The 15108-nt window shown below is 42.6% G+C and overlaps 1 protein-coding gene and 1 long non-coding RNA gene across 3 annotated transcripts in view; one reads left to right on the top strand and one right to left on the bottom strand.

Annotated features, from left to right (window-relative positions):
• Positions 1-7623, top strand: part of LOC117511786 (nucleolar protein 4-like) — a 418634-nt gene extending 411011 nt beyond the window's left edge. For both annotated transcript variants that reach the window (XM_034171682.1, XM_034171681.1), the window contains exon 11: positions 6347-7623. In XM_034171682.1, the coding sequence (XP_034027573.1) occupies positions 6347-6594 (248 nt within the window). In that variant the 3' untranslated portion in view covers positions 6595-7623. The remainder of the gene's footprint in view (positions 1-6346) is intronic.
• LOC117511787 lies at positions 3855-11975 on the bottom strand. The gene is made up of 3 exons (XR_004561082.1): positions 11764-11975; positions 8653-8658; positions 3855-3866 (listed from the first exon to the last, which is right to left on the bottom strand). It is a non-coding gene; the product is annotated as an uncharacterized LOC117511787 (long non-coding RNA).
• Between the last annotated feature and the right edge of the window lie 3133 nt (positions 11976-15108).

Genomic DNA, 15108 nt, shown 5'->3' on the forward strand with positions numbered 1-15108 from the left:
TGCAATCACGGCAACTTTGGTGTACTTCAAATTTACACCGTAGATTTATGCCACAAGTGCGCAACTTTGATACATGAGGCCCAATACCCCATAATAACAATGTGATATTTTTTTTTTTAGTAATTGGCAGATTTATTTAAAATAAAAAAGCTAAGAACTCACATATACATAAGTATATGTGAGTATATCTCACCCATATTGGCCTCTCTTCATTGGCTTCCTGTTAATTCTAGAATAGAATTTAAAATTCTTCTTCTTACTTATAAGGTTTTGAATAATCAGGTCCCATCTTATCTTAGGGACCTCGTAGTACCATATCACCCCAATAGAGCGCTTCGCTCTCAGACTGCAGGCTTACTTGTAGTTCCTAGGGTTTGTAAGAGTAGAATGGGAGGCAGAGCCTTCAGCTTTCAGGCTCCTCTCCTGTGGAACCAGCTCCCAGTTCAGATCAGGGAGACAGACACCCTCTCTACTTTTAAGATTAGGCTCAAAACTTTCCTTTTTGCTAAAGCTTATAGTTAGGGCTGGATCAGGTGACCCTAAACCATCCCTTAGTTATGCTGCTATAGACGTAGACTGCTGGGGGGTTCCCATGATGCACTGTTTTTCTCTTTTTGCTCTGTATGCACCACTCTGCATTTAATCATTAGTGATCGATCTCTGCTCCCCTCCACAGCATGTCTTTTTCCTGGTTCTCTCCCTCAGCCCCAACCAGTCCCAGCAGAAGACTGCCCCTCCCTGAGCCTGGTTCTGCTGGAGGTTTCTTCCTGTTAAAAGGGAGTTTTTCCTTCCCACTGTAGCCAAGTGCTTGTTCACAGGGGGTCGTTTTGACCGTTGGGGTTTTACATAATTATTGTATGGCCTTGCCTTACAATATAAAGCGCCTTGGGGCAACTGTTTGTTGTGATTTGGCGCTATATAAAAAAAAATTGATTGATTGATTGATATTCACAGCCTTTGCCATGAAGCTCAAAATTGAGCTCAGGTGCATCCTGTTTCCACTGATCATCCTTGAGATGTTGCTGCAGCTTTATTGGAGACCACCTGGGGTAAATTCAGTTGATTGGACATGATTTGGAAAGAGACACACCTGTCTAGGTCCCACAGTTGACAGCGCATGTCAGAGCACAAACCAAGCATGATGTCAAAGGAATTGTCTATAGACCTCTGAGACAGGATTGTCTTGAAGCACAAATCTGGGGAAGGGAACAGAAACATTTGTGCTGCTTCGAAGGTCCCAATGAGCACAGTGGCCTCCATTATCTGTAAATGAAATAAGTTTGGATCCGCTTGGACTCTTCCTACAACTGGCCGCCTGTCAAAACTAAGCAATCGGGGAAGAAGTACCTTAGTCAGGGAGGTGAGCAAAAACCATGTGGTCACTCTGTCATTTCTCCAGCATTCCTCTGTGGAGAGAGGAGATCCTTCCAAAAGAACAACGATCTCTTCAGCAATCCACTAATCAGGCCTGTATGGTAGAGTGGCCAAACAGAAGCCACTCCTTAGTAAAGGCCCTGTCACACCTTGTTGATTTAGCCCACGTATGCCATTTGTATTAAAAAAAATGCTTGCATAAGTCCAATAAGTTAAGGGTAATTTTTTTATAAGTAAAGAGCACTTTGAAGCACGTTGAAACATACTGAAGCTCGCTAATGTACGTCCTAATAAGCTGAGCTCCTCAAAAAATTTTGGACATGCTGAAAATTTTCAACGCATGCCAGCATCTAACTCATACATCCCACACATGCGGGACATACGTTGCAGGTAAGTTATGTGATTGTTGGCACACATTTCTTGTAATTTACTCATAAGTCTAAATACATCCATTAATACTGTCCACTGATTCATCACAGACGGACATGAATCCACATAAAGCTCCTGATTTTTGAAAATGATGTCTGAAAATACTTTAATTCGTGGCTGGAAACGTAGCATTTTAAAGCAAGTCCCTTTGTGGTTTTTCTGCTCCAGGTGAGTTTTTCATGCCGGTTCTGCGCACTGATCACACAGAAACGCTGTGACGATTTAAACTTTTAAAGCGCTGTCGCTGTGGTGTGTTCATCAGATGATCTGATCAATCGATCAGGGTGATCATGCCTGATTAATGTGCTGTTTAAACATTTAAAGCACCGTCGCTGTCTGTGATCACCACACCGACAGATCACACAGCACTTCATTCTGATCACACCTGATTGCAGTCGACTGGCGCTTTAAAAGTTTAAATCATCACAGCGTTTCATTATTCAGGTCCACTGATCAGGTTTGATCAGTGGACCTGATCAGCAGTCAACAGCACTTTAAAGGTTTAAAGAGTCACAGCACTTCATTCATTCATGGCAGCGAATTACCACAGCCAGTCGATCAACTTTCTGTACACAATGAAAATGGTCCACCAAGATAAAAAAAAAAATGAAAATGAAAAAATAAAATAATGTTAAATTACTCTGATCCTGACCTGCACCCCACCGTGCAGTACCGACCCGAACCACTGGGTGAAAATGGAGCTATCGGTATATGCTGGTTAATTGTCAAGGTGTGACAGGGCCTTAAAAGGCACATGGCAGCCTGTCTAGAGTTTGGCAAAAGGTAAATGGACTGCATTTATATAGCGCTTTTCCATCTGCATCAGACGCTCAAAGCACTTTATAATAATGCCTCACATTCACCTCGATGTCAGGGTGCTGCCACACAAGGTGCTCACTACACACTGGGAGCAACTAGGGGATTACGGACCTTGCCCGAGGGCCCTTAGTGATTTTCCAGTCAGGCACCCGAAGGGCTCTCGGACCATGAGAAACAAAATTCTCTGGTTAGTGAAGGCATCTTTCAATACAACATCTAAAATTGAAGTCCGTTTCCTGTCAGTTTTTGAGTCTTCTGAGGTCGCTCCCCAAATTAAGCTGCACATTAAAATGAAAAAACCGGGGAAACCCCTACAGGCACCTGGAGGACTCTCAGACCACGAGAAATGAAATTCTGTGGTCTGATGACACAAAGATTGAACTCTTTGGCGTGAATGGCAGGTGTCATGTTTGGAGGAAACCAGGCACCATCCCTACAGTGAAGCAAGGTGGTGGCAGCATCATGCTGTGGAGATGTTTTTCAGCAGCAGGAACTGGGAGACTAGTCAGGATTGAAGGAAACATCTATTCAGCAATTTACAAAGACATCCTGGATGAAAACCTGCTCCAGAGTGTTCTTGACCTCAGACTGGGGTGACGGTTCATCTTTCAGCAGGACAGTGACCCTAAGCACACAGCCAAGATATCAAAGGAGTGTCTTCAGGACAACTCTGTGAATGTCCTTGAGTGGCTCAGCCAGAGTCCAGACCTGAATCTGATTGAACATCTCTGGAGAGATCTGAAAATGGGTGTGCACTGATGCTCCCCATCCAACCTGAGGTGCACTGCAAAGAGGAATGGGCAAAACTGCACAAAGATAGGTGCACCAAGCTTGTGGCATCATATTCAAGAAGACATGAAAAAAGTAATAATAATAATAATAAAAAAGCACTTACTACAGAATAAATATGTACATTTCTCACTGTGTCCTACCCACACTCAAAATGACAGCGGGAAAGATCTTCGTCTGAACTCCCCTCAAAGTTTTGAACACGCCAAAACTTTCTGACAAACTTTCCACACATCAACTGACAAGGAACTAATTTTGCTGCATGGAAAAAGGACTTTTGTAGGACAAAAAATGAACAGAAACTGAAAGGAGCTCCTTCACTAGCTACATTGTCATAGAACACTTCCTGCTTCTTGCACGTCTTTCGTAATAAGAGTACAGGACAAACACTAGTCAGACACGGAAGAGGTGGAAAACATTGTGAAAGCTCATTGTTTGTTGCTTTGTACAGTACACTGGGGGTCACAGAATTAATTTATTTTAGCTGGGTGTTTAACAATCTTTAAAATGTAGTTTAATTTCGGGTGGGTGTTTAACCAACTTTTTTCCAAAAAAGGGGGTGGGCTGATGCTCTGCCCTGGGCCCTCAGACATGAATACTGTATGTGTGTGTATATTAATTTTTGTTTACATAAAAATTAACATGGTTTCAGATGACTACATGTTAAAACCAAAATTTAGTGTACAGAAGTATAAAAATATTTAAAAAAATGACATTTTCCAGCAGCTTTTATTTTGAGTTGCTAGACTTTTTCCCCCAATGTGATATTTGATGCCATTCTTTAAGGCCCTTTCACACATAACATGATTGAAGCTGACTGGCGCACGAAGGAAGAATCGCATGCCAATCATGAAAAATCACAGCTGCCTCAAACGCCTCGTACAGTTGTCGCCACAACCATTCGCGCACAGCACATGCACTCTACATTTGCGTGCTGCTTGTGCCGGTAACCCATTTGAACGGTGGGCAAAATGAGGTCGCATTGTCAGCTGATCGCATTCGCAGCATTTGTATGCCATGTCACGTTCCGATGTGCTGCACGAAATCATCGGCCATGTCACACCATGGCCGAATGGCGCGATCAAGGCAGCCTTCACACGGTGTCGGCCGGAGTCCAAGTGCCACCCATGAACAACCAACACCACTCACGAGACACTTAGAGAAGGCGGGGCTATTCGCACAGCCGGCATGACAGCAGAGGGCAGGCGACCAAATTTGAGCCGGCTTTGCGAATGGCTCCACAATGTCTAAGTGCCCCATGAGTGTGCTGTTACCAAGCAACACATATGTTACGCAAGTGTGCCCCCCCCCCCCCCCCGCAATATATGTGGTGTGCAAGTGTCTCGCACCCCACCCACCATGAACCAACATTGTCAGGTGCGGCTGAGGTGGCTGGAGTGTGATCGCTGTCCAGCACAGCGCACGTCTGTAATCATGCCTGTAATGTCCAGTTGGAACATCTGACCACTGTGTACTCACAACTCAGCAGGAGAACACATATCATGCTATGAACAACACTCCATGCAGTGCACATGTATGGGTGGGCTCTCATGCTCTCATGATATGCTGATGATTATGTATAGACATGATCACATGGGGACCAGCCAGCCATGTCTGAGCGCGCATGGCGCGGTGTGAATTTTGTTATCAGCTGGCCAGCCAGGCTAATAAACCTTCACCACGTTAATTGTAGTCCACCTGAGAGACAGAAAGAGTGGAAAATATAAAAAACATGGAGAAAGGCGTGAACTCACTCGTGTGTGATCGCTTTGCACATAGCGCTGTGGATACATGGCGCCTCTCAGCTGATCGCCGGCCAGCGAGTCACTGTCATCTGGAAATAACAGTGACTCAGTGCACACAACGTGTTAAATTAAAAACACAGAGAACAGAGCCAGGACAAATATATAAATAATTACTACAACTACATACATAATTACATAACAAATACATAAAATACTTGTAAAAGTATCAAAAGAACAGAGAGAGATACTTTGTTCTGTGAGCTGATCGCAGAGGTGGGCGTATCCGGGACAGCAGCAGCTGTTGGGAATCTGAGGAGTTGCAAGTCACAGCTGGAGAACACATATCTTGTTATGCAGGATATGACCTTACAACATTCCACCGTGAGGCGCATGCATGAGCATGCTGTCCTCACATAGAAATGCATAAAAACACATCTCTTTTGCAACGGGCAGCGGTGACCGCAGCAGCACGCACAACATCAGCCAGGCTGCCGCATGTGAAAAGCTCCGTGTGATCATGTGAACCCTCAGCTGGCAATCAGACTGTCACATCCACCACGTGAGTTATGGGCCATATGATGCAGTGTCCTTCAGTGAGCCGCTCGCTGGACACCTGGAGACGCGGCGCTGGCTGATGTGTCCACGATAAGAGTGCACGGCTTCATTCATGTCAGTCCATCAGCTTGTTACATGCATGACCGTGGGTCATGTACAGAGAAGACGACGAGGATGATACTTGTCTGCTCTTCATACTGCAGTGTTTTTTTAATACAGTGAGAACAGATTCATGACCAGTATCATGACTGTCTTACATTGAAACATTCATTGTCCCTAAAATGCTCTGAGTCTCTGCTTAGCATTATTGTGGGTTTCCATATATTTGTTGATTTATGTACATATGTCCAGCATCTAATTGCTCCACTGCTGTGGTGTCACACTTTCCACACGCTTGCACTGTGATAGTGCACGTGCATGAGCATACGCAAATACGTTGCTGCGGTATCGTTCACGCCTGTCTGACTGTGTGTCCCTCCCGACAGAAGGTGGAATTTTTCACGTTTTTTTTTTTTTTTTTTTTTGCCCAACTTCATGTTATGTGTGAAGGGGCCCGAAATTTGACATCCTTTCACTTTTTTATTCATTTACTCTCAACTCTTTGCTTCCTTTGCATCCTTCTATCCTTTCTTCAGGCCCAACAGACCTCAGCATGAAGTCTCTCGCCTCCAGCATCAATAACTCCTCCTCCTTAACCGTCTCCACCAATAACAGCCTGGGTGGGCGGGGCAGTGGCAGTACAGGAGGGGGTGGAGCTTCAACTCAGCTCAGCCCGCCAGAAATCACAGCTGTACGTCAGCTGATTGCTGGATATCGGGAATCGGCTGCCTTCTTGCTTCGCTCGGCAGACGAGTTGGAGAATCTCATCCTGCAGCAGAACTGATTTATTTTTATTTATTTTTTGGAGGTGGGGGAACAAACACACAGATCATTGTTTGTTTTGTGTTTGTCAGCGTCTTGTTGACCCCTCGTCCTTATTTTGGGATTTGTGAATTTGGACATATTTCCTCGTCTGCCTTCTTTTTGGAAATGTTGTTCTTGTGTGGCTTCAGGAGGAGTATGTGGGGAATCAGTGGTGCAGAGCAGCTGACCGGTTTCTCTCTGCCACCCACAAAACAATCTCCTATGGCCGCGAAGCTCCTTTCAGCCAGACGAAAAAGCGTTGAAAACATAAGTACGTTCTGTTCCTTCCTCTAAATCAGCACTACACTCTGTGCTGGAGTGTGCAGGAACGAAGAAGAAAACTGCAAAGGTGACGTTTCTGCTGCTGTGATTTCAGGAAAAGAAAAAGACTGCCCTCATGTGGTGAGGGGAAAAATTAGGGGCACCATTTTTTTTATTTCCGTCATTGAATTCCAGTGGTTTTGATTTACAGGCACTATGGGAGGTGCTGTTGTTTGACTGTAACAATTAAGTAAATTTCCGTTCCTTTAATTATTACTACTGAAGATGGTTGAAGTGCTTATGCTTACAATCTTGATTTGTTCCTTTGGGGGATTTTTTTTAACACTTCCAAAGTAATCTGGTGAGTTGAGCACTAATTACAGAAAAATCAGCCCCACTGTGAGTCCACTGGGACTGAACGATAAAAGCTGGAAATGAAAAATAAGTTTGTATTGATTTGAAAAAAAAAAAAAAACTTTGTGCTTGCTTGTATATAAGCTCTGTGTGTCTTACAGCACTTTTCCCCTCACCTGGACAACTCACCCAAAACCTCCTCACCCGTTTGACCCAGGGAGCAACTCGCTACTTATGCATCCAAGAGGCCATGTTGACCACCTTTAAATACCTCAGATCAGATCTGCCAACTTTATTTTTCCGTTCCTTGAAACCCTGTGCACTCTGTCTGCAAACCAGGACTAGTTTACGTTGACCACCACCTGACATCTTCAGGGTTTATTTTGGAGGGGAGGAGAAAACTAACGATGTCAGAAAAGTTGAAGCATTTCATGGACTGATTTTCAACACTTGTTTTCAAACACAGGACTCTTGAAACTGTTCTTTCGTTAGTGTGGGTTTGTGTGTGCTGCTGTAAATAATCAGTTGATCTTGAAAACCTGAAGCTTGGGTGGTGGTGATGGTGGGGGTCTCCTTATCGGGGAGGGTTTGTATGTTTATCCGGGGAGGGGTTAATTGTTGATTACTGGTGATGATTTTACCTCCCGCTTCTACTTTTTACAAATGTAGTTGTGATGCCAACAAAACCTCTTTGTTGTTTCTCGGATGTGGCCACTTCCTGTTGTCCTTCACTCTTCTGTTCGTTGGACCTCTTCTTTCCAGACCTAAACATCTTCCTCTTTCTCCTGTCCTCCCTGGTCCTGACCAGGTTTTGGAGGAAGTGGCAGATTGCTCTGTCTTACTGTCTCAGTGTGATCATCTCTCGGATGGCCATTATTATCACTGCTATTATTTTTGTTATTGTTAATGTAATGATGAACTTTCATGTTGCTGCTGCTACACAAAAATTGGACCTTATGCCACAGACCAGAAACCTCAGCAAAGTCAGGCTCGCCAGACAGTCCTGCAAAACCAGACACAGTCAAACGTCTTGCAACCTGGACTTCAACTTTAGTTCGACCGCTGCAAGGCAGAAATTACACAAACATGAACTTTTACCAGTTTAAACTCTTAATAACAAGATCAAAAGTCATACAAATGCATTCCCGACACAATCAGCTGACTCTTGTTTCACATATGGTCCTTTGTAGGGTTTTTTTTGTGTGTTGTTTTTGGTGTTTTTTGCACACCTGTTCAAGTTAGAGGTTGGAATAAAAGGATTTTCATTTTCCCCACTAGTCTAGAGAAATGGGCGAGATCGGGAGCTTGGTGACATTGACTTTTTGTAGGTCAAGTCATAGGCTCAGCGGTAAGCTAATTACAAATTTCTAACTGAAAACAGTTTAGCACCATAATGTGCCAAGTGTCAACTCTGCAACTGGACTGATTTCTCAGGGCAGCTTCCACCTGCCCCATACTTTGGTCCAAACTGCACTTAGCACCAGATAGGGCAGGGCAGACTCTGTGCGAACATAGTTGACACTCTTGGAGAACTTGTCGTGGACTCTTCGTTTTCTGTGCTCAGCTTTGAAATTGGGCAATACGTTGCGCCAAGACTGCACTTGCCCATGCTGTGCGTGCGTCGAACCACAGCAGCAGGACGGCTAGCTGAACTCAGGAAAGTTTTGGACAAAGAATTTTATAGTTTTAAATGAACTTTGCCAACATGGCTGATCCACGCTGTGCAGCACGCCCCCCTTGCTAGCCCTGTACACGCTGTGCCGAGGTGCTGCTCAGGACAACTCGCCAAACTAGGCAAACAGTAACAGCAGCTTAAGGCTGCAACCCACTTGTTCAATAATTTCATTAAATCTCTACTTGTTGAACAGTCTTACATTAACCAATGTTCACACTGTCAAGATCGGTGCTCAGTGACCAATTTAACAAGATCTGTTTTTAAGCTATCTTATTCTAACTATCCAACCTGGTGGGCTTAGGTTACCGCCACAGCGGCTCGGCTTGTCATCTTGCAGGCTCAGTCACTTTAATTTCCCTAAAGTGAACATATTTATGCCATTTCATCTCACTAGTGACTATAAAAGACTAATTTGGACTCTTTTGTGAATTGTGTGGATTTGGGTAAAATATGATTTCATAAAAGTGGATAAGATGATACGGCTAGCTAGTATGATTGCCTGAATAATCAATAGTAGCAAGATGGTTAGTGATTCACTGTCTGCACAAATGTACATGTCAAGTTTCAACAAAACTCTGATTTGATCCAAAATACTTTAGCAGTACGTGAGTCATGATATAACCAATGCCTGTGGGGAAATTACAGTAAAACAGATTTCACATTTACTCTGAAATCTTACTCACCAAAATGCTAGTGTGAATAGCCCTTTAGTAGATTATTTTATATTTCTTCCCTTGTTTTCATGGGATGATTTTTGCATTGCATCTTCACCACAACATTCCAAAACATGGTAAACAAGTAGAAGAAAGCTCCATAAATGTTGTAATGTAAAATAGTGCCCCCTCCAGATCCTACGTTTTAGCATCATAGCATTTTATTTTATTTTTTATTTCTTTAGTTATTTTTTGGTTTTGTTCTGAAACCATTAAGTTCAACCATTTTCACGAGAAAAGCAATTGTATACAGCTGAGAAGTTGTATGTGGGGGCACTGTTTTGCACTTACAACAGTTATGAACACTTAATTATTGAACAGTTAAGTCATGTCGTTTAAACTGGTCCAGAACAGTCTTCATGTTTACTTCAGATTAACTACTGGATTTAAACTGAGCTTCTTTCAGCTTCCACTGAAAAGTTATTCCACAACCAGATGATGCTAACATTTTGTCGTTGCCCAGTCATTGTTGTCAGTGTTGCTTAAACTGAAGCAGAGACCATAAAATGTGCAAAACCCACTAGTTATTTTTCTTAACTTTGTTTTGGTTAAAAAAAAAAAAGTTTCCAACTTGATCCTGATAATCATAAATATATAATAAAATAATTGTGGTTGTTAAATAAGTTGTATTCCGTGTTTCAGTCTCCTGCAGATGCCTTGCAGGATGACAGTGATGCACGCACACTCATGTCATCATTGTTTCCTTTCTCGTTCTGAAAAATAAATATTTTTAGATTCCAAGCCACTTTTTTATGTACCAAACTTCCAGATTAGATTTTTGAACCGTAAGAGAACCCGAACACCAGGTGGAAACCCTGTGTCGGACTGAGGGAGTTACTGCGGTTCACCTCCAAACGCTTCTGCTGGTTTTGGTTCTTTCCATCACCTACCGTTCACTTTCCGATTCACCGACTTCACATTACGTGATATCAGATACATTAAGAATTCCACCAGCTGTGAGCGAGAATGGCGGTTTGGGGATTTGTTCATTTCTTACCGTTTTTAAGAATTCCTGAGTGTTTGTGTCAGTTTGTTATGAAGCCAGAAACCTGCGGAACAGCAACACAAAAAAACAAAAAGAAAAACTAAGCAAACGACAATCTTAAAAAGGTAATTTACTCGCTTTTTGTCTTTCTGTCGCTACAGCTGTTGCACCCAGTCAGACAGACGAGGAGAGTAATCTGATTACTTTAGCCATAATCACAGCGTCTGTTCTGCAAAACTCCGCCTCTTGTTACCGTCTCCAGTGGCCCAGCAAACAGCTGATTTTTTTTCTTTTAAGTACTACATCAATGTTCTGATTGTTCATGTTATTTTTCAGATATTTGCCACATTGTACGTGTAGTTTTTTGTGTTTTGTCTTTTTTTTGTTGTCGGGGGGGGGGTCCTTCACAGTCCAAACCTGAATGTCACAACAGCCCCAGAACCAAACCAGCATCACTGGAAAAACCTTTACTGCTTCAAAACAGCGTCCAGCAGGAGGTGCTCCAAGTACATTTTTAGGATGTGCAAAACTGCAAAATGCCACCAGAGAACTTCAGAAATGTCAACTTTATGACGACACAAATTTAAAAGGCCGACAGCAGGAAGAACTCTGCAAAGTTCAGACACATAAACATACTTTGATTCTGTTTGCAGTTAATATATTAAATGCATATATATTCATCTGTTTACTCTCATATAGCATATGATTTTATTTTTTTTTAAGTCATCCATGATGTGATCACTGCAAAGCCAACATAAGGGTTTGTTTAAAAGCATTTTGTAGTTTTCCAGACTGAGTCTGAACTCTACTGCTCCTGTATTGTTTTACAAACAGTCTGTCACGAATGAAAACCAGCTTTTAATTTTTTTTTTCTCTTTCTCTCTGAATAGAGATACGAGCTTCTTAAGTTTCTTTTTGGTTGACATGTTGCACTCAGATGATTGTCATCAAGAGGAACTAACACGTTTAGATTTCCAGACAAACTGATCAGAATGTTTTTGGCAGGGAAATGGAATGTTCACGGTGCACAAAAATGTCAAAGCCAAACCTTAGTTTCCATTGGTTTGTTTCTCACTTTGAAAGCTCTCCATGGTGCTGATAACTGGGATTTGGGACCGACCTTTATTCTGGAATGCTTGTGAAGAAGTCTCTATTTTTGACTTTGATTCTTCTCTTTGGAGGAAGTCCAAAGTCCTGTTTGCACGTGAAGGCAGATTGATGAGATTCTGACACTGTGACATTTGGAAACCGTTTTGGATTTGATTATCACCCACTTCCAGGACATGTGTCTTGCTGGTTGCAACAACCTGGTGATGGTGATGCTGGTTCCACTGAGCTTAGACTCTGGTTCTGGGGGCCCCGACAAACCATGATCCCGGTCCTGACGAGGCTGTGATTCTGATCCGAGCCCTGTGAATGATCGCGCACACACATACACACACACACTTACTGAACCGCTGTGATCAGAGGTAAAACTTAAAATATTAAAGCATTTTTAAATGTTTCTATCAGGGCGCTGCATTCAGGAGCCACCATACAAATCAGATGTTGGCTTCATGAGCTGTCTCATGTTTTTGTTTATTTGTTTTTGGCTGTTTGAATGTGTTATTTTCCCTTTTTTTTTGCAGACTGTTGATTTGTACCTCCATGAATAACCAATGTGAAACCTGGATTCTCCTCATGATTTCACTCAGTGGAAGTGTGATGTTTACATGTACAGATTTTTGCCATTCTTTAATTCCTCAGCCCTTTTACCTGCTTAAATACCCCCCCCCCCCCCCCCCCCCCCCCCGCCATCGTTGTGAAGGGAAATGGGACTGCATCTAAATACATTTATCGACATTTCGTATATTAACCTTTTGCTTGAGGGACACGGTGACATTTTTACTTTCACTTTGTTTTTATCTTTTGTTTTTTGGTTTATTACCATTCATTTAGCGGTTTTCTTTAAAATGCTAAAGCTGCACTGTGATTTAGTTGGCTAACGATATTAGCTTTGTGTGCTTATCAGCTAGCTGTGGATTTAATGAGCGCCAACAGTTTTTTGTTTTGTTTTGGCTCCATGTCTGCACTTGAAAATGGCAGCGTGTCCCGCTACGAAGACGATAACTTAAAAGGGGGAGCAGTGTGTGTGTTTGGCTCCGGGGGCTGACCTTTGACCGCGCGCACTGCACGGTAACGATGAAGATGATTCCTCAGTGAATGAAAAGCCATTTGGACCCCGTGTCGGGTCTCTTAGTCTATTAGTATTTTTAGCAAAAGGACAAAATGCAACCTCAGGAAACACAAAACATAACTTTTGTTAAACGAGTTCTAACTGAAGGCCCATTTCCCTCTTTGATAACATATTAAATCAATAGTTTTTTTTTATCTATTTATTGTCTCTTATGATGTTTAATAGTGGATTTTTTTTTTCAGTAACTGGCTGAGTATTTTTGATTCTCGCTCTTAAAAAAAAGATTAATATATGTGAAGCATCTTAAGCAATCCAGGAAAAGGATGTTAAAAATGTTTTTGTTTTAATTGTTGACTACAGTCGAGGGGAACGGGCGATTTTGTTTAGCCTAATGAGAACATATCATTCCTGTCTGTGATGAAGCAACCAATGATTGAAAGTCTGGGCTTTTTTGTGTGCGTGTGTGTTTAATGTCACTGCTAAAGCTAGAATGGTTTGGACGTTAAAAATTGTGACCATTTTGTTTTCTCCCAAGCTGTATAACACAAAGCTAAATATACTATTAAAAACTGTGTGCTATCTATCAGCCTTCTGTTTTTTTTAAGGGATGTAGCAGTGAGGTGACAAATAGGGGGAGGCCTAGCGAAAAGATTTACAACTCAAAGTCCAAGAAGGTCTAACTGCAGTCTCTGTCAGTGCTAAACACAACTCAGTCTCACGGTAGTTTGTGGCGGCATCCTAAAAAGTTCATTCATCTATGGGTTTGTGACAGGGGCACAAAATGTGTGTGTGTGGGGGGTTAGGGGAGGGTAGACACACTATGGTTATGGCTAGAGTTAGAAGGGGAGGATTATAAATAGCAAAATAAAAAACCATGTCATGAAAATGGGGCGCTTTTCGTGATGGGCGCGAAAACAAACGAGACGATAACATGCTGATGATGGGACACACCCACTCTTGTGTCAAAATAAAACTGCTCCTGTTTAGGGGTAGCGCAGGGACAGGCAGCATTATGCCTTGAAGAACCACAATGGTGCCAGAGGTGGTTTTACTGATGAGTCCTGACCATCTGCAAAATCACCTGCTGAGGTGATCGTCGTGAGGAAAACCTGCACCGTCTTAGCCCTTCATGCCCTCCTCTGGGGTAGAGGTTATGGTTGGTATTATCTACGGTTTAGGCTTTTGTTACATTATTGTACAGAATTACTAAGCACAAGCATGTTTTGCACATTAAAATGCCACAAGATGGCTGCATCTGCTGCTGCTGCTGTTCATCACTGCATCCGCCCCAACCAGGTGAAACATAGGCATCCTCTTGGCCTTTTCCATGGGGTCTTGAACACTGAGGCACCTGCTTGCTGTATAATAACCGGAGACATGCACCCTGTGGCCAAAATGTCACAACTGATGTTACTTCGCAATTGGTGGTGGTCTTCTGACATTCCCGACGTTGCCAATCATTTAAAATAGGCATTCCAGCGTTACACAAGGATCTTCCAAAGAGATCTTATACCAAAGACATCAACCATTGCCTTTGGTCACTGATTATTGTTCAGTTTTCACAACCACGCAGTAAGATGAGAAGTACTTTGACCCTAAGCACTTGAACCTTTTTGTTTTGCGCCGTTATCAGCATCACCAAACACCACTATGCAGGGAACTTGCTGCTGCTTGGGTCCTGCTGTACGGGTTGATAGCATCCCCACGGGATCATCAATGTCTGACAAATCTTCCAACTCTTGAGTTATCTCCACCCCAGTAACTCCAATGCTTGTGACAGAGTATAACACTCCGGAAAATACATAAGAAAAATCAAAGAATAATCTATTTAGATTATTCATAAAGGAAGTTACATCTATTTTCAATGTAATCTATTGTTGACAACCAAAACTATCCCAACTCCCCATGTCCACATGTGGACATTTCAACAAAGCTAGCATAACTAGGTCCGTCTGTCAACATATGTGGACATCATGTTAAGCAGCATGTAAATTGTTACAGTTACTCACTTTGACTCACAAATTTGACTCCCAGAACAAAATTTGACTCCCAATTTGGGAGCAGCGACTGGAAAGCATGATCACCCCAAATCTTATATTTCGACCTTGAGACTTCAAAGAACGATTAAGCAGATGACCATGATGACCTATTGTGATTGTGAAAAATCTAAATCTCAAACAAGTAAGATGAAGCAAGGCCATGAAACAAAGACCTTAAAATCTAATCTAACACGCAGTGGAAGCCGTTTGAGCGTCGACGCTCTCCAGCGTCACTCCAGTGAGTTGCCACTAGGTGGAGGTAGTTGGTCTTCGAGCTGGATGTCAGCCGTC

Source organism: Thalassophryne amazonica, chromosome 6 (assembly GCF_902500255.1).
Source record: "Thalassophryne amazonica chromosome 6, fThaAma1.1, whole genome shotgun sequence".
Lineage (NCBI taxonomy): Eukaryota > Metazoa > Chordata > Actinopteri > Batrachoidiformes > Batrachoididae > Thalassophryne > Thalassophryne amazonica.